The 21,107-nt window shown below is 28.7% G+C and overlaps 3 protein-coding genes and 1 long non-coding RNA gene across 4 annotated transcripts; 3 read left to right on the top strand and 1 right to left on the bottom strand.

Annotated features, from left to right (window-relative positions):
- The first annotated feature begins 1,590 nt into the window (after positions 1–1,590).
- Positions 1,591–9,209, top strand: LOC105151424 (ionotropic receptor 84a). The gene is made up of 10 exons (XM_011065122.2): positions 1,591–2,404; positions 3,289–3,452; positions 3,546–3,899; positions 4,166–4,281; positions 5,318–5,488; positions 5,727–5,980; positions 6,795–7,003; positions 7,151–7,425; positions 8,021–8,215; positions 8,278–9,209. The coding sequence occupies exons 1-10, from the start codon at positions 2,248–2,250 to the stop codon at positions 8,342–8,344; spliced, it is 1,962 nt and encodes a 653-aa protein (XP_011063424.2). The 5' UTR covers positions 1,591–2,247; the 3' UTR covers positions 8,345–9,209.
- Positions 9,210–9,313: 104 nt separating this feature from the next.
- Positions 9,314–15,731, top strand: LOC105151395 (ribosomal RNA processing protein 1 homolog A). The gene is made up of 5 exons (XM_011065078.2): positions 9,314–10,375; positions 10,493–10,722; positions 14,809–15,035; positions 15,136–15,303; positions 15,388–15,731. Exons 1-5 carry the CDS (start codon positions 10,341–10,343, stop codon positions 15,562–15,564), a joined length of 837 nt encoding a protein of 278 aa, XP_011063380.2. The 5' UTR covers positions 9,314–10,340; the 3' UTR covers positions 15,565–15,731.
- A 136-nt stretch (positions 15,732–15,867) lies between these two features.
- LOC105151394 (uncharacterized) lies at positions 15,868–17,035 on the bottom strand. Its single transcript, XR_846827.2, has 2 exons — positions 16,700–17,035; positions 15,868–16,387 (listed from the first exon to the last, which is right to left on the bottom strand). It is a non-coding gene; the product is annotated as an uncharacterized LOC105151394 (long non-coding RNA).
- Positions 17,036–17,285: 250 nt separating this feature from the next.
- Positions 17,286–21,065, top strand: Nnp-1 (Ribosomal RNA processing protein 1 homolog Nnp-1). Its single transcript, XM_011065080.2, has 8 exons — positions 17,286–17,444; positions 17,901–18,158; positions 18,728–18,951; positions 19,048–19,218; positions 19,296–19,478; positions 19,566–19,846; positions 19,934–20,603; positions 20,722–21,065. The coding sequence occupies exons 2-8, from the start codon at positions 17,909–17,911 to the stop codon at positions 20,947–20,949; spliced, it is 2,007 nt and encodes a 668-aa protein (XP_011063382.2). The 5' UTR covers positions 17,286–17,444; positions 17,901–17,908; the 3' UTR covers positions 20,950–21,065.
- Positions 21,066–21,107: the final 42 nt, after the last annotated feature.

Raw genomic sequence — 21,107 nt, 5'->3', positions numbered from 1 at the left:
ATTGCGCATACATTTCTAATAGCCAATGAAAAAATAATGATATACGTCGCCATGTTGTCGCGGTTATTTTATACATGTCATTTTTAACTTTTTTCCGCAAGATTCTTCCCATTTTTATATTCGTCTAGTAAATAATCTTTCTCATTAATAGCCAATGCGAATACGAGAAACTAGCATTCTGTTCTTCTGCAACATTGGCCGCTTGCGTCCACCACGACAGTCCACACTTCAGTTTTTGTAGTTAAAAATAATTTACTTAATAGAGACAAATTTTCTTAAAATTATAAATAAATATAATCCAAGTATAATTAGAATATAATTACTATATTACTATTAGTAACAAATAAAAATTATATTTCAATAATCATTGACTATATCGCAAAAAAAAACTCTTGTTGTAATTAATAAATGAATGTTTTAGGGAATAATATATTTCTTCAAATATAATAATTAAGATTAAATGCAACGATTTTAATGAATCAATTAATAAAGATTCCTTTATACTTAATAATAAAACCATAAAAAATATATACAAAACAATGAACATTAGGAGTCAGCACTGGAAATCAATAACGCAAAAACAGAAATAATACGAAAATTTTAAGGACGTTTCAGTTCCGTTTTAAGCCATATCTTTAGCTCGAAATTAATAAATAATAATAAATTAAAATAAAAATAATAAATTAAAAAAATATTTCTTCAAATAAATGCATACAATTTCCTATTTTAAAAAATGCATATTCGCAATTGTATGCAAACAAACAGTTTACTAAAATGAAGGAAATCTTTCTTCTCACTAATATATGTTTTTATTAGAATATTTTTATTAGTGTATTTTATTAGTATATTTTATTGATATATTTTTTCTCAGTGTACATTAAAAAATTCCTCAATTTAAAGAAATAAATAAAAATAGTTTTTATATATCTGATACTTGATAAAAATCACTAAATTTAAAAAAAATGCATATTCTCTTAATCAAATTTATTTTTTGATCCAACATTTAGTTAAATATTATTAGTCCGAACTTGATACATATCCCATTAATTAGGAATATAAAAAATAAAACCTTCGTAATAAAAATTTGTTACTTTTCTATTAGTAACTCGATCTATGGTAATATCATGTTTAATATAATGACATTTAGCTTAATGTGAAATAAATTTAATACGATAATCGCATTTATTGTTCAATACGAGAACATATGTGCGTTAAACATGTGCGTTAGATATACAGTGAGAGCAAAAAGTATTTGTATAAGGAATTTTTATTTAAAAAATTTTATTTGTAAAAAATAAACATTAATTAGCAATTTTATACATTCTGTTCTAACATATACAAATGAGCTTCACATGTTGTATTTCTGATTTTAAGCTAAATTTCTCGACTGTATGAATATTTTTTGATCCAAACAATGAAACTTTTAATTTTCGCTTATTTTTCAGATGATATATTTTCTATAATTAATACACATCTTTTTAGTATATATAATTTTAAGAAACATACAATCTATTTTATATTTTATGAATAAATTGTTAATTACCCAGCAAGAAATGATTATCAATTAAACATCAAATTGGTGTTGAAATCATTATATCGATATTGATTCGACATCAATTCGATAACTCATTTCTCGCTGGATAATATTTAATTTTTAAAAATAAAGTTTTGTTAAAAAATTATTTTCTCTGTACGAATAACTTTTGTACTCACTGTATGTGCCAGAGATGCTCAAAGTCTAAATCTTTATTTCACGATAAAAAAACAGACAAAATAATCTTTCGAAAGCTTAATATGCAACATTGAAAATAAATTAGGTCTCTTTCGGCTGTTTCTCTTTATGAACTTATAATGCCTTACACTGCTATTATCGTTTCAAATAGTACATTTAGAGGGATGAAAATTCATTTATATGAAAACGAGAACAGTAGTGAAATCGTGCCTTAAGAAGCGAAGTATATAATAAAAGTATATAATCTGTTGACAAACGTTAACGAGCGTATATATCATCTTCTTAAATATTTTATCGTAATAACGCTCGTTATTTTGATTATCCGTTATTTTTTCGCGAATTAGTGATTTGCTGTAATATATGGAATTATTACGCAAATTACTATGTAATCATGAATATATCGAGAAATTATGATACGATTATGGTACGATAAACGGTGAGCAAATGATCGATATTCTTCTCTCTACGATCCCAAAGAAAATTCTTTTTCGCAGTCAGAAGAGACAAATGTCAGGATGATCCTCGTTGTCCTGTGTATCCTTGTGCTGTCACTCGGCAATGACGTAACTGCGTCATTTCGTGTCGACGACGTTCTCATAAGATTTATTGTTAACGCGACGCCCGCTCTGTTCTCACCTTCGAGAGTATTTCTACAACTGTGCACTAGCTATGGCAAGATTTTTATATTTATGATTTCTATGTTGAATGTTCATCAGGGAAAAGGGAGCGCTCGAAATTTATCAATTAGCAACTGTAGCTGTATCTACATAATTGTACAAAAAATACGCTAATAAAAAAAATGAAAAAGTGCTCTTTTCTATACACGATAAACAGAGTGAACTTCGTGAATCAAAATATCACAGCATGACAGTTCTCGGGAATAATAAGTTAAAAAAGTATTTACTATTTTTTTGTTCCGAGCAATTTTTTTTAGATATAAAAATTTAAAGCCAATTATGGATTATAATTAAAAGTCTTACCTACATTTAACTGTGCCTCGAAATGGGTTTGAAATATTAACATATAGACTTTAAAAAAGTATCATTAATTTATTTCACTATTTTTAGACTATTTTTGCTAAACAAATTCTACAATCAATATATATATATATATATATATATATATATATATATATATATATATATCTTCAACGCACTCATAGAGTTCCTCAATTTCGTTATATACATGGAAAGAGGTTTTGCTGAAGTATTTAAAAACTGTATAAATTAAATATAAATCTGAAAATTTTGTTAAACCATCAAAATATTAATTATATATGTAAGACGTGCAAATCGGTTAATATCGAAACTTCTTGCAGCATTGTTAATCAAGGTTGAGATTCCTATATAATTTATTATTTTATTATTTATTTAATATATTATTTATTATTTTCTAATAAAATTATTTTTTGATCTATAACTAATTCAATTTTTAAATACTTCAACAACTTCGTTTTTTCCATATATGCAATGCAATTTCTATTTTTATTTATTAATAAAAATAACGTACAAAAGATAATTTATCGAAATTAAATTAAATATAATATCTTTTTACAGATGACATGATTAAATTATCAAGAATATTATCAAGCAACTACTTGATACATAACATTCGTAATTTTTACGAGGAACTTGATCCGAAGATTTTCAATGACTTAGAACATCAAAATCTGTATATGTTGAATTTAGATTGCGATTATGCCATTGATATTTTACGTCAGGTAATATATTTATATCCGCCATAAATAAATTATATATAGTCAAAAAGATATAAGCAAATAAAAGTATTGTCGACATCTAATATAAAATGATAGGCACATTCGAAAAGGATGTTTGTCGCCCCGATGAAATGGCTGCTTTTTCAAGATCGGAAAACAATGGCTGACAACAATGATAATGTCAATTTAACTTTTACATATAATGACACTATGTTAGAAAGTTTTGAAGATTTGGATATCTATCCTGATAGCGACGTGATCCTCACGCGAAGATTTGATGGCGATTTTCTCGAATTATTATCCATATACCGACCAAGTCCACAACGAGGTGTAATGTGGGAAAATCGTGGAAACTGGACATTTGAAAACGGTCTACGAATGAGCACTTTCGATGTAGCATCAGCACGAAGAAAAGATCTTCAACAGACAGCTCTTAAATCTTGTTTAGTGGTACTTTGGAGTATATAATTATCACGCAAGAAAATGCACTTAAGATTTAAATATCAATGAAACGTTAAAATATTTTGTAGGCAAGCTAATGTAATATGTGCTAATGTAATATATGCATTTTGCTATACTAGATGAAAAGCAAAACATACAAGTAAAATATTAGCCATGTCCATAGTAAATGAAAACGCCATGATTAGTTTCCATTTTAGTATCAATTTTTTTTTAACAGAAGAGATATTTTCTTTCAAGTTTTATCACAATTACAGATAACGAATCCTGAGACAATGAATCATCTGACTGACTTTAAGGATAAAACCATAGATCCTGTCACAAAGACTAATTATCCTTGGATATTGCATTTAGTGAATCGAATGAATGCAACGTGAGTTCAATCTTTAACAATATCGTATCAACGCCAAAATATTTTGTTAGAATTACGTTTACGAAATAAATCCAATATAACGATAATTTGTAATGAAATATCTTTCTAATTCTAAAATCGCGAATATATATATTTTCAAACAAACAAACGTAATAAATTCGAGATTAATTAATGAGGTCATATATAGAGTGAAGAGAGCAGATGATACACATATGTAAAAAGCAGTTGCATTATTTTTAATCGTATAACAGTATATGATCAGATGCATAAATAGAGCAATTTGTATATAATCAAATAAATGCATGATATACCTACTTATTATTAATTGCCGACAAAATTACATGATTACTGTCTGTACTCGTATCTAATTAACTACTAAAATTTCTTACTAAAACTGTAAATATTGCGACATAATTCTTTAAATTTTTATTTGTCAACATAATCATACAAATATATACTCCTATACAAAAATATTCAATTAAAGATAAAGCGATATTTTTATGAGGTTTTATGAGGTTCTTTATTTTTTTATCCCGAAATCTACATATTTTTTCAACATTAGATAAATTAATATTTTTTTATAAGAGCTGTTAATAATTTTCAGTAATATCATAGAATTTGAATTAAAAAATGTTATTAAACAAGTTATTATTGAGTAAGAAGGAAAGTAATGTTGTATTTTTAGCTCAAAATTATACACTATTATACTGTATACTCTATTATATTATTAAATCAAAGTTTCAGCTTTAAAAATCTTAGTTTTTTTTTAATTGCTTTTTTTAATTATGATATTTTTTAACAAAGTTGTGAGCAATCAAAGTCCAAACATTTAATGTTTTCATGGACACAAGATGCGATATGATGAATTCGTGGGTCATGAAATATATCACAGCAAACATAGAACTGCTATATACATAATTGTATAACATATGTAAATACATCTATTTTATATCTATATATGGCATATATATATATGGCAGTTATATTCAGTTTATTAGGATATTCGCTAACTTAAAAATCCATATTTTTGCTTTAGGGTAAGTTTTGAAATCACGAATAACTGGGGATTTCTTAGCAAGAATGGTTCCTGGAGCGGAATGTCCGGGATGTTGCAACGACGTGAAATCGATATCGGCGGCACTGCCACATTTTTTGTGCCGGAACGTGTCGGTGTTGTGCAATTCATCCAATTATATACACATACAAGGTAAAAAGATTATTTATTAAATTAAAGCGCAATTTAATTAGTTTTATACGCCTTTTTAATAACAACATTAGGAAGAGGTAGAAAGTAATTAAAACTTCAGTTAAAATTTATAATTTATCTTTCAAATGTAAGCTTGATTAAAAAAGATTAAACTGTATTATAATTTTAATTTTTTATTAAATTTTTCTCCATTTTATTATACTACAATTATCCATATTTTATGTACAAATCTGCTTAGCTTACGCTTTGTATTTCGGCGACCTTTACTGTCGACTGTGAGCAACATATTTACTCTGCCTTTTCAACGGAATGTCTGGATAGCGCTTGCAATATTTCTTATGTTGGTCTTCTCTTTGCTCTATTTTTCCATCAAATGGGAATACTATTGCAATAGGAAGACAAAATCAGCAGCCTACTGGAATCAACTAAATCCCAACAAGCCAACGATCAGCGATAATTTTTTCATTCTTTTAGGCGCATTTTCTCAGCAAGGTAGAAAAATAATTTTTGATAATATAATTGTAAACTTGAAATATTATTAAAACGATTCACAAATATTATTCAAAAATCTCTGCAACAAAATTTTATCTTTCTCGTGCAAATAAACCAAAACATTCACTATACTAAAAAAAATTATTATTGCTAATTGTAAGTAAAATATTCTTATAAAGAAAGTTTATTATATAAAAATAGTCCTTATAATTAAAAACATTTAAGGTATAATTCAAGAAAATAATTCTTTACTATTGCACATTTTTTAGAATGAAAAAATACGTTCTTACATAAAACTTGTATTTAATGAAAGTATATAAAAAATTAAATAAAAGTAAAGAAATGTTATCTTTAGAAAATATTTACAATGAATTTTTTTAAATAACAAAAATATTTCTTTTACGAAAAGTAATTTTATTTTTAAAACAATAAAAAATGATTTTACTTTGAAAATATAGATTCTTGTACGTTGTTGAAATTAAATTTTGTACGGCTACATGCAAGCGTCAAAATGTATTTTCGGATATGCTGCTAATCAAAATTTTTCTATGCTCTTTTCAAATCTCTCTATTAGCAAATAATTATTTTTGTTCTGACAAAAACATTCTCTTCATTGATTATAAATCATTTATATTTTAAAGATATTTCATTGAAATAAAAAGATTTTATTGGAAGTAATTATTTCTTTCAATTCAGAATTTATAATTCAAAAAAATGTATTTATTCAAAACAAGTAATATTTTTTCTATGTATTTTATGATTGTACGGATTAAATTATTTTTATTTCGTTTCACATAAAATTATTGTCTTGCAGGATATTCGTACGAGCCCTATAGAGTTTCATCTCGAATAGTTACTCTTATGTTATTGCTTGCTTCACTAAGCTTCTATGCGGCTTATACAGCAAATATCGTGGGTTTATTACAATCTTCCACGGATTCTATCAAAACTCTTCCAGATCTTCTAAACAGTCCTTTGAAGATGGGTGTGCACAATATAGTATATAGTAAATATTATTTCCAGGTCGGTAGATCAAAATTATGGAAATTAATATGAAAACTTTTATTATGTAATTATATTTATTATATAATACTTGAATTTATTACGGTGTAAAGTTATTAGTAGCAAAAAATACAAAATTGAAAAATAGAGTTCTTTGTGGGATGATAGTCTTTCCGAGATCCCATTAGAAAGGCGATCCTGGAACAGCGAATCGAGCCAAAAGGAAGCAAAGCTAACTGGGTATCTGTAGAAGAAGGTGTAACCCGCATAAGAAACGAACTCTTCGCATTCCATGGTGAGATTGGTACGGTTTATCAACTGATGCAAGACACGTATTTGGAGGAGGAGAAGTGCGGTTTAACTGAGATTGATTTCCTAAATCACTTATATCCACTTCTTGCGGTACAAAAGCAATCACCATATTTAGAGATATTTAAAACTGGGTAAATAATACCTCGAATTATCTTCACATAAACATAATGTTTTCAAATTTTTAAGGGAGAATATTAAAAAGTCATTTTTTATTATATTTAAGCCATTCTATCCTGGCAGAAAAGCTTTTACTAAAAGCTACATAGATTGAGACAAAGCGGCGTTGTTTCTTTGAAAAACCTAAAAATTCTCTGCCATCAAACAATACTATTCTACGTCCCACTACGAATATTTACAAAAAATTAAGAATTTCTAAGATCTTGTCTCAATCTATGTAGTTTTTCTGTACTTTTTCGTACAAACTTTTTTTCACTAGGGTAGCATAATGTTCTCACCATTTCTCGAATAAATTTGTTGATTATTTTCCATCTTCTGACTCAAACAATAATTCTTAAAGGTCTATTCAGGTGTAACTTGAGAGCCAGAATCAATACTTTTTTAGCTCTCCTTTACATAAAACTTCCTGGAAGTTTAAAGTCTAACATAAAAATGTTACGTAGTTTTAAAAACAGATTTTATTGACATTATTTCTAAGAACGTACTTTATGAATGTACGAATCAATCTCATGATATAATTCTCGGAACGTTCGGAAATTATGTTTTTAGAGCTCTAAAATTACGAGAATACGGACTTAAATATCGCGAGGAATATCGCTTATATACGAGAAAACCAGTGTGTTCAAGTCAGACCAGATTCATCACGATCGGTTTCACAGAATGCTATTTCGCGCTAGTTATAATGGGCTACGGAATACTCCTCTCTATAATCATATTTGTGTTGGAGTTATTATGGCATAAGAGGTAAGATTTAAGAGAGACTTCATTACCATGCTTTGTTCTACTTGTTATATTTTTTCTCGTAGGCAAACTATGCACGTGATAAAAGAAATGTCAAACTCAGAAATCAACATTGTGGAATGCCTTGATTAAATGCCTGCAGAAATGGATACTAGTCCGAAAGAAATCAAGAGGCATCTGGCTTTCCTGAGCTTTTTGTTGCACTAAATCTAATCGAATTGAGAATTTTATAAAAATGTTTTATTAGAGTGATTTTTATTACTTTGTTGAACGTATGCATTTTTTAGTAATAAGTGTGAATTGTGAGTAACATATTATTTTATGTTATTGTCATTTAATGTAATATAAAATTACCAAACTTGTACGCTGTTTTGTTTACTTTAATAAAGTCAACAATTCCTTTTATTCAGAACACTTATTCCACTATGTGGAATAAGTTACTAGTAAAATAAATGCATAATTAATAATAAATCTTAAAAAAAAATCGTTTTGTCGCATTATACATAGTTATAGTTGCAATATACGAACTGTATGAGCCTCTTAATCGGCTGCTGCAATAAATTGTGCTGGTTAATCGGCGTCATTCCTGCTTCGTAACTCGATCCTTGTCGTAATCATCGGCGAATATTTTACAATGTTGGCCAATATTTATTTCCAGCAACCGCATTATCTTTGAAATACTAGAATAGCCTTCATTAAAGAACACATGCGACAACGAAGGCGATTTTGATAATTTTTTCGTCAAAATAAGTGTTTTGGAGCGAGGCACCAAATGGTGGAATTAAAACTCTCGTTTGAATTTTGCATGTTTTCTCTTGCAACTAAATAGATATTCGCTAAGGTCAATAATACCCTGCTAGGAACTGAAGGACGGAGCTCTTGCTGCGCGCGTTGTTATTTCTCAGACTATAATGCATATTTCGAATTTTAGTCTAAAACTTTACAAGTATATTTTTTGATAGTAATACTATTGATTAAAGCAAAAAAAAATCGAAAATTTTAACAATCTAAACCAGATTTCTCTTAATTAGAATGTACTCTTGGTCTACTTGCCGAACAATTAATAATTGTTGGATCCATCTGGTAAGAATCAAACATGCTTTCTTTTTTTTTCCTAAAAAGAAAAGGAAGAAAGATTAACTGGTACAAAAGCTAAAAATAACAGGCCTAAAGATGTTTGGGAACTGAAAGTATATAACAGAGAAACGAATAATTTTATAGGAAAAAAAATAAGTCAGAAATTTAGAATAATCTTTTCATATAAGATACTTGTTTTCGAGAAAATCGATTTTAGATATTCGCCGAATTAATTAATCGTGATAAATTAAAACACACAAATATTTATTCACAATTACAAAAGAATTGTGTAGGTATTCGACAAAATAAACAATATTAATAAAATTCATCGCGCGCGAATGTCCTGTTTATATTACGTATTCCTGATTACCCAGTATCAGGAAATATCACGTGCCTCGATTGCTTGGGCTTACATCATAGTGTAAATGTATTATACCATGTGCTTACATGAATATAGCGTATTGATTCCTGCACAAAGAACGCGACAACGCTAATCGCGCGGCGAAAATTGACGTGAGAACTAATCAATTTATTGCTTTACCATAAAAGCGAAAGAATGATTAGCTACTGCGCTACAAAATATAACTTCCACAAAATATGACACGGTAACCAATAAGCTTACAGCTAAGCTTCTAACATATTCATTGGTTACCCCATTGCATTTTATTCATGCGGCAAGCTTTTCCGAGTCCAGGGATCCTTCAATAAATAGGGAAATTCTATAGTATGTGTTATGTATTAGGTGCGCAACTAAGTTCTCGCTGTTTTTGATGCATTTTCATCAAAATAACAGCGAGAACTTAGTTGCGCACCTAATATGTTATAGTATTTCTCTAGTTTTTTTGTATGCGATATTTTTCAAGAATAAGGCCTCAGTGTGTAGAAGCCATTATTACGCTATATCACATTTACCACGTGGTAAGCACATTTTTGCGTTCTGTGTGTAGAAACCATTACCGCGTCCTGTTTACTGCAGTGAGAATCATATCGCTATTTGAGTCGAAAAACCAATAAAGAGAAATCAGAAGAAGAAAAACCATATCACCAGATAATGTCTCGATTAAGACATTGGACGCACATGTGCGGGTAAGTATATTTTACTTTCTCTCATAAAAAAACACTCCTGCTATCATTTAATACATTATTAAGAAATGTGATCGTACATATCGAATCATGTAACTAATTAAAACAATTTTTGTAAAGAATGGGATTGCTAATATGCAATGGTTGCGATCATTACGAGCGGGTTGAGGAAGGCAAGACGAAGAGACCGAACAGCAATAACATATCCAAAACAAAAATCAAAAAAGTTATGCTTGCACGAGAAATGAAGATTGCGCTAATGTTGATAAAAAAATTGAATAACAATGATGAAAAAGATAAAATGCTAAGAGGACTTAGTAAATGGCTCAAGATACGATTAACACATCATAGTTCGTTTAATAAGTCAATTTTTGTACATTATTACATAAATTTGTACATAGGATAATTTTCCGGTTTTTTATTATACAGGATAAATTAGAGTAGTTAAATCAGTCTTTTACCCTATAAAAAAATTATCGACTTAGCGATACAGATCAGATATGTGGATACATCGTGGAATTGCTGGTCTAGTCGCACCAAGAAAAAGGTGCATTTTTAATATTTGTATATAATAAAAATAAAATCATGTAACAATTTTCATAACTCAACGTGTCTGTTTTTACGCTCAGACCAGCAATTCGCACGATGTTATCCATGCATCCGATCTGCATCGTTAAATAAAAAATTAGGTATATAGTTGATAATTTTCTCATAGGATAAAAAAATCTGATTCAATTACTCTGATTCATCCTGTGTACGATTCTTAAAGGCTCGTCTGCACGACAAGGCGTAAAGAACGCGTAAGAGAATTACTCCCGATCGTAGGCACAACGGCGCAACGGAAATAAATTAATTTTATTTCCAACGCCAACTGTTTTTGCTGGCGCGGTTGTTATATGCGATTACACGGTTTAGATCCTTAAAAACATGAACAAGGAAAATTATCATTGTCTCCTGGTAATAATGAGAAAGATGATGATAATGGATCAATAGGGAATAATATATCTGTCAGAAGAACGTGTGATACGTACATTCATTAACTTTCTATAAGAAAAAGTTCCTAATACACAACTTTATATTAAAACATTGCTAACAGATATAAAAAAATCACAGCTGTTTATTTTTCACCATCTGTTTGTGTCAACGACAACAATGTTTAACATTCGTACGCGTCTTGCGTTTATTTTGCGCCTGCGTTTCCGTGTAGAAAAGCAAAGTTTGTGCCACACCTTGTCGTGTAGACGAGTCTTAATAACACAATATTGTCCAAATATTCTTTATTTATTGGCACAATATATTTCTGTTTAATTAATATATGCCAATAAATTACTATTTGGGATAGATCGTTCGTATCTCAGGTTAATTTTTAATATTTTTATAAGTAAAGAATAACATTTTAATACAATATCTTATTACTTCAATGTCTTTAGAATATAGTATCTATATAAATGATGCTTTGTTTAAACATTGGCAAACAACTTTTCATGCATGAATATATAAATATGTATAAACATACATAAATATTTATAAACATGTATAATCATGTATGAAATATGCCTATCCATACAGCACCGAAAGTTTTCAGAAATATCTCAGAAATATTTTAATTAAAAAGTAAAACATTTCATAAAAATTGCAAAATACGTCTACAACATTTCTGAGACAGTTCTGAAATAACAAAATGTCCGCGATTCTTGCACATAAAACCTTGTTGAAAAGTTAGTTAAGATAAAATGTTATAGAAAGAATCTGCAATCTTTTTGAAATGTTATCAAAGAAGTCTCAGCCATTTCTAGTACTACAAAAATATATACTTGATCGATATTTAAATAATATTTAAATTTATTATGTCACATAATAAATTTGAATATTAAGTATCAATGAAACATATATTTAAATATCATTTCTGAAGTACTTAAAATTTATTGAGAGTTTTGTGCTCTGTTTACAGATTACAAAACTTATTAAAATAAACTTAAAGTATTTCTCAAAAATAGTAATTATATCGCCAACTACTCTCTCTCTCTTCCAAGCAGAACAACAAGTCACGATAACGTCAAAATGACATCAAATGACATCAAAATCGGAAATGATTGAAAAATGACTTTTAGTCATTTGGAGCCATTTTGACATCATTTTGATCATAATGACTTGTTCTGCTTGGACTCTCTCTCTCTCTCTCTCTCTCTCTCTCTCTCTCTTTCTCTCTCTCTCATTTTGATTATTAATCATATACTGAGAAAAAAATACTGTTAATTCAATTAAAGTCTATATAAAGGCACAAATTATTATTTCAATAATCAAGACCTTTATGTCAATAAAAATATACATGAATTAATTACTTATGTTAGTGACTGTCCGTAATATGGACTTTAATTGAATCAACAGCATTTTTTTCTCAGTGCATGCATAAACACTCTTATACATAATCACTATTAAAAAATCACACCTGCAATTTCCAGACAATTATCGTATTATTCATATACAACAATTTTTTGCAATTAAAGCAGAACGAACCATTTAAACACAAAAATTTTTCGCAATTAAAGTAGAACAAGTCACAATAATCATAGGCATCCTTGTCATCCATTCATATATCATCCTTGTTAAATGACAAGGATAACATATCCGGAAAGCACCAGATAGAAATCCGAATATGCCTCTGGAAGGAATTCCTAGTGTCCTTGTACATACACATACCAGAGAGAAACCTGAGAAAGACATGAAAGCCTTTTCCCTGTAAATATATCCCTGCAAATACCTGCAAAATCTTTCGGCGTCTAATAACATCAAAATAATGTTAAACTGAATCGCGATTGATCAAAAAATGATTTTTAATAAATATTTTGGAATTTTGAAACCATTTTAACATTATGATGATTTTTTCTGTTCTGTTTAAATATGTGTTTCAATTTAATAAATTGCATATAATAGAATTGCATATAATAGATTTTAGAAATATTTCTTTTAAAACATTTTATTTGACATATTGCAGAATCCTTTCAGAATTGTTGCATATGAGGTGTGAAAAGTTGAAATGTTTCTGAAAATTTTCAGCAATAATCGGTGCTGTATAAGTATACATGTTCATACATCCCTCTTTCTTTTATAAAATTACTTTTTAATATAATAGAAATAATAATAGTAATGTGAAAACTCAAAACATAATAAAAAAATATAAAAATAATAAAATATAATGTTTGCATTGTCGTTTTAAAAAAAAACAAGTGTGTTTGAAAAATGTAAAAAAATTGCTCTTACACAATTATGCATAATTTTATATATAATTACATTATATATACATATAAGTAATTTTTTTATATTTTTTTTAACTTGAATTTTTCTAAAACAATGTGAAAATTACTCTTTTAATTATTTTTAATGTTTCTACATTATTATTATTTCTATTACACTAAAAAGTAATTTTACAAAAAAAAGAGGAAATGTATGAACATATATGGATATATTTCATATATGATTATACATGTTTATGAATATTTATGTATGATTATACATATTTATACATATTCATGTAATGAAAAATTTTTTATAAGGATGTAATGATTCATTGTATTACTTAGTGTTACATGTATCTCTTTCCGGAAAAAAATATTTTATATATAATTATATAAAATTATATAAAGTAATATACAGAATGTCCAGTAAGTATTGACAAAACTCGTGTGTATAAGATACTAAAAATTGTCGAATATTGGTCTTCAATCATTTTTTTCTCAAATACTATCAACTTTAAAAACTGAACAACTGCAAGACAGAAAAACTGCAAGAAACAAAAATTGTTTATTTTCTTCTCATAGAACTCTAAGAATTTTTCCAGAATGTTTTTAACGCTTTATTTGGAATACGCGGTATATATATTAGCAACTATTTTTTTATCAACACGAGAAAATACGATATTAAAAATTCTGAAAAAATTCTCAGAACTTTATAGAAGAAAATAAACAATTTTTGTCTCTCACTGTTTTTTTGAAAAGTTGATAGTATTTGAGTGAAAAATTATTGAAAACCAATATTCATCGATTTTTAGTAATTAATATCTCGTTAACTATTGCGAAAATTTTAAAATGATAAAAGACTTTTCAATTCAGTTTAGTCCGTTCTATCCACACACGACCGCTTTGTCAAAACTTACCGAACATCCTGTATAATTACATATAATTTTATATAATTAAATATAAAATTTTTTTTCCGAGTTATTGGAAAGAATCCAAAGTTATGTATTAAAAAAGGAAAGGATAAATACTATTATTTCGCCAAGTGTTTTCTTAATATTTAAAAAAAAAAGAAATATAAGATACGAACGAATATAATACACAAATGTGTGTATATAAACGCATATAAGTAATTAATATTTATGTACTTGAACGACATGACACTATGTATTTTGGACTTGATGCACTTTTCGTTCCTTACAGACTTTACGAAGACAGATTTTTTAATGTTATGGAAAGGCTTTTTTAGTTTTATGTGGATTAAATCGAACACCATATACACCCAGAAAAAGCTGGCGAAGTTATTCAGCAAAAGTGTGCACTGCTTGGAAACAAGAAAGACAATTATACTTTACATTAGCTGTGCCCTACAGATACTTGCTGTCAAATGGTCTAACATAAATCATCGTAGACGAGATTCATTCTTCACGGTATTTTTTTTTATTTGAAATATATCTCGTAATATACATGCAAGAAGTACTTCACTATTTTTAAAAAAATGTAATCTTGTCGTTTCTGTTTTTCTTGCAGTTAGTCGAAATGATTATTCGTCAAACGTTTGTAATTTGTAAAAATCAGTCATGGAACATGAAATGGGTAACAAAATTCGCAAAAATGTTTACGCAACTCTTTTTACATGAAAAAAACGAAGACTTTACTATGTATATGGCAGAGATGTATGTGATCGAGAGTGCTAAGGTATACAGAATAAGAGAACTTACGGCTAAAATTTAAATTTTGTTTAATTTAAAAAAAATTCTCATTTATAATATATTATTGTAGATTTGTGGAAAGAATGAAAATCTACCAGATGATATAATCCGTAAACTTTTTACACCCTTCATTGAGTGTATGAAAAGAAAAGAGGAACTACACAAGAAGGCGAAAAAAGAATTTAAAACGATGAGAAACCGTATCACGCTACGATCTGTAAGATATAACGAACTTATACATGTTTAACTATAAGAGATATCACTATAGTAGATATCATCATAATCGCATAAAATATAGTAGATATCACCATAAAAATGCGAATTCTGAAATACATATGTTATTAAATAAATATCTCTGATCCGAATTGTTTTCTAATCTTTATGAGAAGCCTCTATTCCCTGACAACATCCTGAACACTTTAGACAAATAATCAAATATATTGTAAATATCGTACTGTTTAACTTTCTGAAAGTGAGATCCACAAATTCTAAATAATTTTTACAGATCTGTCATGCGATATATCATGAGACAGTAATTTAAGACTTTGCGTTCTTTTATAACAGATTTATATTTTACACCACTGCTATTATCGTCTCAAATAGTGTATTTTATAGGATAAAAATACATTCCTGAAAACGAGAAAAACTGGTGAAATCGTGTCTTGAGAAACATCCACGAAGCATATAATCTGTTGACAGATGTTAAGCATTCATGTGTTTTGAATATTTTATCAGTTGTGACACACGTTACTTTGATTACTCGTTACTATCAGCAGATTCATGATGTGGAATTATGCAAATCGCTATGTGACATTAATATACCGAGAAATTACAATAAACGATACGCAAATGATCAATTCTTTTTACAATCCCTTTATGTACAATATGAGAAAATTCTTTCTTTTCCATAGTTAAGAAAGATGAGCGTGACGGGTTGATCCTCGTTGTCCTGTGTTGTCTTCGTGCTGTCACTCATTGTCAGTAACGACCTAATGGCATCATTTTGTATCGACGACGTTCTCGCAAGATTTATTAACGCGACACTCGCTCTATTCCCACCTTCGAGATCTCTACAACCAACCATCTATTAGGTATAGCAAGATTTTCGTGTTCGTGATGTCTACATTGATTATTCATCAAGGAAAAGGAAGCGCTCGAAATATAATAATGACGAATTTGTAACAGTGAATAATAGCTATATCTAACATAAAAAATACGCTAATAGAGAAAATGGAAAATGTTCTTCTATATGATAAATAGGGTAAAATTCGTAAATCAAAAAAGTTCTCGGAAATAAGTTAAAAGAATCATTTTGTCTGAGTTTTTAGGTATAAAGGTTTAAAGCTGGCTAATTACAGGGGGGAGGAGAGATTACAGCTTACCTATGTTTAGTTGTGCCTTACAGTGGATTTGAAATATTGACATATAGACTTAAAAAGCATTATCAATTTATTTCATTTTAGATTATTCTTGTTAAACAAGTGCTACGATTATATATCAAACTATCAATTTTTGGTATAGAATTTTTTAATTTTGCTACGTTTGTACATTCAATAATGAGAAAAATAAATTAATTGAATAATTTACTAAAACTTTGATTTATACATACATCTTGAACGTTCTCGTACGTAGAGTTTCTTTATCTCATTTTATATAAAGTGTTGCAACCTTTTAGTAACTGGCCTAGTTTCCACCGAAGGTTTAATCCGGATCAGAATGTAAGGGCGCGTTCACACCTTGACAAAAAAAGCAGAAAGCGGGAAAGCAGTGGCCAATCAGAACTCGCGCTGATAGTAAGTAGTAACAAAAATCGAAATTGTAAACTACCAGCTAGAGTTCTGATTGGCTGCTGCTTTTCCGCTTTCCACTTTTCCGCCAAGGTGTGAACGCGCCCTAAGAACCAATCAACTATTGTATAATCGAGTAATCCCTTGTTACAGAGGATTGCTCGACTGTAGTTGGTTGGTTCTTAGAATGAAATCACACAGTCCTTTTCCGCACCATGTGATTTCATTTTAAACTTTCGGAAACTAGACTACTGATCAGATCAGATCAGTGTATAATAAAATCAGCCGTGACAGTGGTATATAAAAGATATAATTATAATGTACAGAATGTTTGTTAACTGTAAGTATATATGTACAATAGAGAAAGGAATAATTCTACATGAAAAAATTAAATTAGAAATTTAAACTAATTTTTTTCATAAACCTTTCGAAAAAAATCAACCTTATAAGTTTAGATGTTCATCAGATTTAATTAATTTATTAAAGTACCAAAATAATTGAGTATTCGATAGAATGAGCAACATTTTCACATACACATTTATAATGTAATAAAATTCATTGTGCATGAATGTCCTGTTTTTATTACGTATTCCTGATTACCCACTATCAGGAAGCACCATGTGTTTCATGTGTATTGTTAGGTTATGTTCAAGCCATTATCTCGCTGCACGTGTATTGTGTGTGCGTACATTTCAATAATATTTGCTCGCATAAAAAGCATTCCTGATATCACTTGATACTTTATTAAGAAATATGACAGTATATATCAAATTATCTAATTGATTAAAACAATTAGTATGAAGAATGGCAGTGAGAAAGTACAGACGATATGATGCCCGTGTATCACTACGGAAAAACGAGATGAAGACACCGAAGATTAGCAACAAGAAACCCGTGGAATCTAATGACAAAAGCAAAAAAACTCTAGTTGTCGCTAATCTTCAACAAGAAATTAAGATAGCGCGATTATTGGCTAACAATGACAAGAAAGTCCGGGACAAGGTGCTAAAAAGACTTAATAAATGGCTCACGATACGATCACAGAGTTCGTTTGGTAAGTCAATTTTTGCATTATTATGTAAATTACATAATTAACACACAATGATTTTTCGGTCCTTTATTATATGTGATCCCTAGTGGCACAATAGTGTTCAAATATTATTTATTTATTGGTTTAATCAGTATATCCTCAATAAATTGCTATTAGAGATAGATTATGTTCCGGGTTAATTTTTATCACTTTTATAAGTATACGAAGATTATAATTATTCTTACATATATATATATATATATATATATATATATATATATATATATATATACTTCGACATCTTTAGATAGTATCTATAAGTGGTGCTTTTTTAACATTAGCAAACAAAAATGTAATGATTTAATTGTGTTACATGATGTCATGTATATCTCTTGCTGGAAAGCATCCAATGTATTAAAAAAGGAAAGGATAGAGACCATCATTTAGCCAAGTGTTCTTTAATATTTCAAAGAAAGAAATACATAATAAGATACAAATGACTCAATCATTTATACAAAGAGTTAATATAAATGTGAAATTTAAAAATAAACACTTTGTATTTTGGGCTTGATATGACTTTGCATTCTTTACAGTGTTTACGAAGACAGATTTCATGAGCTTATGGAAAGGTCTTTTTTACTGCATGTGGATGTCGGACAAGATGTTGATCCAGGAGGAGCTGGCAGAATCACTGAGCAAGCTTGTGCATTGCTTGAAATCAAAAGATACAATTATACTTTACACTAGCTGTGCCCTACAGACACTTGCTACTGAATGGTTTGGCATAGATCAGTATAGACTAGATAAATTCTCCATGGTACTTTTATTATTTGAAATATATCTGATTGCAATAGACATGCAAGGACTAGAATATTTGGAATCTAATCTTGACATTTTTCTATTTTTCTTGCAGTTGGTCAGGAGAATTCTTCGTCAAACGTTTGTAGTTTGTAAAAATCATTCGTGGAACATGGAATGGGTGACAGAATTTTCGAAAATATTTATGCAACTCTTTTTGCATGTAAAAACCGACTTAGGATTTAATTTGCATGTAACAGAGATATATCTAGAAGAGCTTGCTAAGGTACTTATACAATATAAGCGAATTTGTGGCTTTTATTTAATTTGTATTAAAAAAATGGTCTATTATTGATACTGTAGGTTGGTAATGGAAATCTACAAGAAGATGTAGTTCACGAACTTATTAAACCCTTTGCTGAGTATCTAATAACTACAAGTGACGAACGACAGATGGAACATATCATGCGACATATTTTCAGATATTTGATATTCCAATCAGATATTGGTTTAGATTACATGGCAAAATTTAATGCTTGGAGAGACGTATGTTAATATATCTAAAAACTTCAATACATGATGTAACGCATCTCAATATATTTATTAATTTATAAACGCATATATTTTAAATAGGCCGGCTTTCCCTGTGCACATATAGATGATATGCAAAAAGTAGAAATATCTAACATAGAAGAAAATACTGACATAAAAGACAATGAAGATAAACAATTTTCTGAAGCTGAGCCAGAAAATGAGATTGAGAAGCCTTTAGATCCAAGGGCGGGTAAAGTGGATATCGAACTACCGCCAATACCTTTTAATGCCGCGAAGATTGCTGAGTTGCTTTCAACGTATAAATTTCATCAGTCGTCAACGGCAAAATCACGCAGGCAGCTCTTGAGACTTTTTGACGAGTATATTTCTTATTTATCTATCAAATATAAACATATTATAAATTATATTTATGACATATTATACTGAAAAAAAATTTATATTTTCAGATTTACAGAATTGTCGCAAGGAAAGATGCCGCTTGGAATAAAAAAAGTCAGGAAACTAAATCAGGGAAAAAAGATGGATTTGCGAAAAGCTGCATTGCGCCTCATCAAGTTTGAGAAGAATTTGGTCTCTGACAATGTGAATAAGAAACGAAAAAGAGAAAGAAATGGAAAAGCAGTTTGTGATGAAACTTCTATTGATGATCTGAAGAATGGAAATACTTTAGATTTAGAAATTAATGTTATTAAACCGAAAAACAAATTAACTAATACAACTGCAAAGACTGAGTTGCAAGATGTAGATACAAACGTAGTACCATTTAAGAAACGGAAAAAAAGTGATTCAACTTGTAATGTATCCAACACTAAATCTGATGTTACTGTGAATGAGAAAAAATTACAAATAGATACTTCTAAAAAGAATAAAGCTACAAAAAAGAAATTGAACAAAAAAAGTAAGAAATCTATAGATAAAAATGTAGAACATAAAACAAAGAAGGCAGTAATTTCTTTAGGACAAATAATTAAAACTAGTGATTTAAATCAACATAGTTCTATCTCACGAATTTCTAACAAAAAAGTTCGATTAGAAGAAACTAACAACAAACCCATAACCAAGAAAGAAAGTGAGATGAAAAACAAGATTACGAGCCAAAAAATATCATTAAAAAATGTAAATGATATTTAATACTATATTTTGTTGTATAATTAATTCTGCTATGATAATATATTATACTATATATATATATACACATATATATATATATAAAATCATTCATTGTTTATTACAGAAATCACATCCGATGAAGGAACAAACTAATTTAAACAATTCTATGGCAGAAAAAAAAAAGGTAATATTCGGACTCTCTCGAAACACAGCCCAACATACATCCGAATATATTCGACAAGTTCGCAAAAGTCCAGCTATTCCATTTGATGCAAATAAAAAGCCATTGAACAGCGTGCTGAAAATGAATCCTATACAAAGTCCGCTTAATCCGTTTTATTACAAAAAATAGTACTACGAAGAATAGCACGAGATTTCACGAGATTTGAATCTTTGTGAAAATGCTTTATAAAAAAATTTGAATTATCATGTAATTGATAAAAGTTGAATATAAAACAGTTCGAAAAACTTAGTTTTTTTTATAAAATATAAAAACTTTCATAAAATATA

Source organism: Acromyrmex echinatior, chromosome 8 (assembly GCF_024713525.1).
Source record: "Acromyrmex echinatior isolate Ae372 chromosome 8, ASM2471352v2, whole genome shotgun sequence".
NCBI lineage: Eukaryota > Metazoa > Arthropoda > Insecta > Hymenoptera > Formicidae > Acromyrmex > Acromyrmex echinatior.
This window is presented reverse-complemented; position numbering and strand designations above follow the sequence as displayed.

What these genes read in the sequence shown, in the direction of transcription:
- LOC105151424 (XM_011065122.2), top strand. Translation starts at nt 2,248, where the DNA reads ATGATCCTCGTTGTCCTGTGTATCCTTGTGCTGTCACTCGGCAATGAC. An exon ending in GTGAATCGAATGAATGCAAC is followed by an intron (nt 4,282 to 5,317) that starts GTGAGTTCAATC and finishes TTTTTGCTTTAG; the next exon opens with GGTAAGTTTTGAAATCACGA. An exon ending in ATAGTAAATATTATTTCCAG is followed by an intron (nt 7,004 to 7,150) that starts GTCGGTAGATCA and finishes GTGGGATGATAG; the next exon opens with TCTTTCCGAGATCCCATTAG.
- LOC105151395 (XM_011065078.2), top strand. Translation starts at nt 10,341, where the DNA reads ATGTCTCGATTAAGACATTGGACGCACATGTGCGG. An exon ending in CATTGGACGCACATGTGCGG is followed by an intron (nt 10,376 to 10,492) that starts GTAAGTATATTT and finishes ATTTTTGTAAAG; the next exon opens with AATGGGATTGCTAATATGCA. An exon ending in ATGTGATCGAGAGTGCTAAG is followed by an intron (nt 15,304 to 15,387) that starts GTATACAGAATA and finishes ATATTATTGTAG; the next exon opens with ATTTGTGGAAAGAATGAAAA.
- Nnp-1 (XM_011065080.2), top strand. Translation starts at nt 17,909, where the DNA reads ATGGCAGTGAGAAAGTACAGACGATATGATGCCCGTGTATCACTACGG. An exon ending in GACTAGATAAATTCTCCATG is followed by an intron (nt 18,952 to 19,047) that starts GTACTTTTATTA and finishes TTTTTCTTGCAG; the next exon opens with TTGGTCAGGAGAATTCTTCG. An exon ending in CTCTTGAGACTTTTTGACGA is followed by an intron (nt 19,847 to 19,933) that starts GTATATTTCTTA and finishes TTATATTTTCAG; the next exon opens with ATTTACAGAATTGTCGCAAG.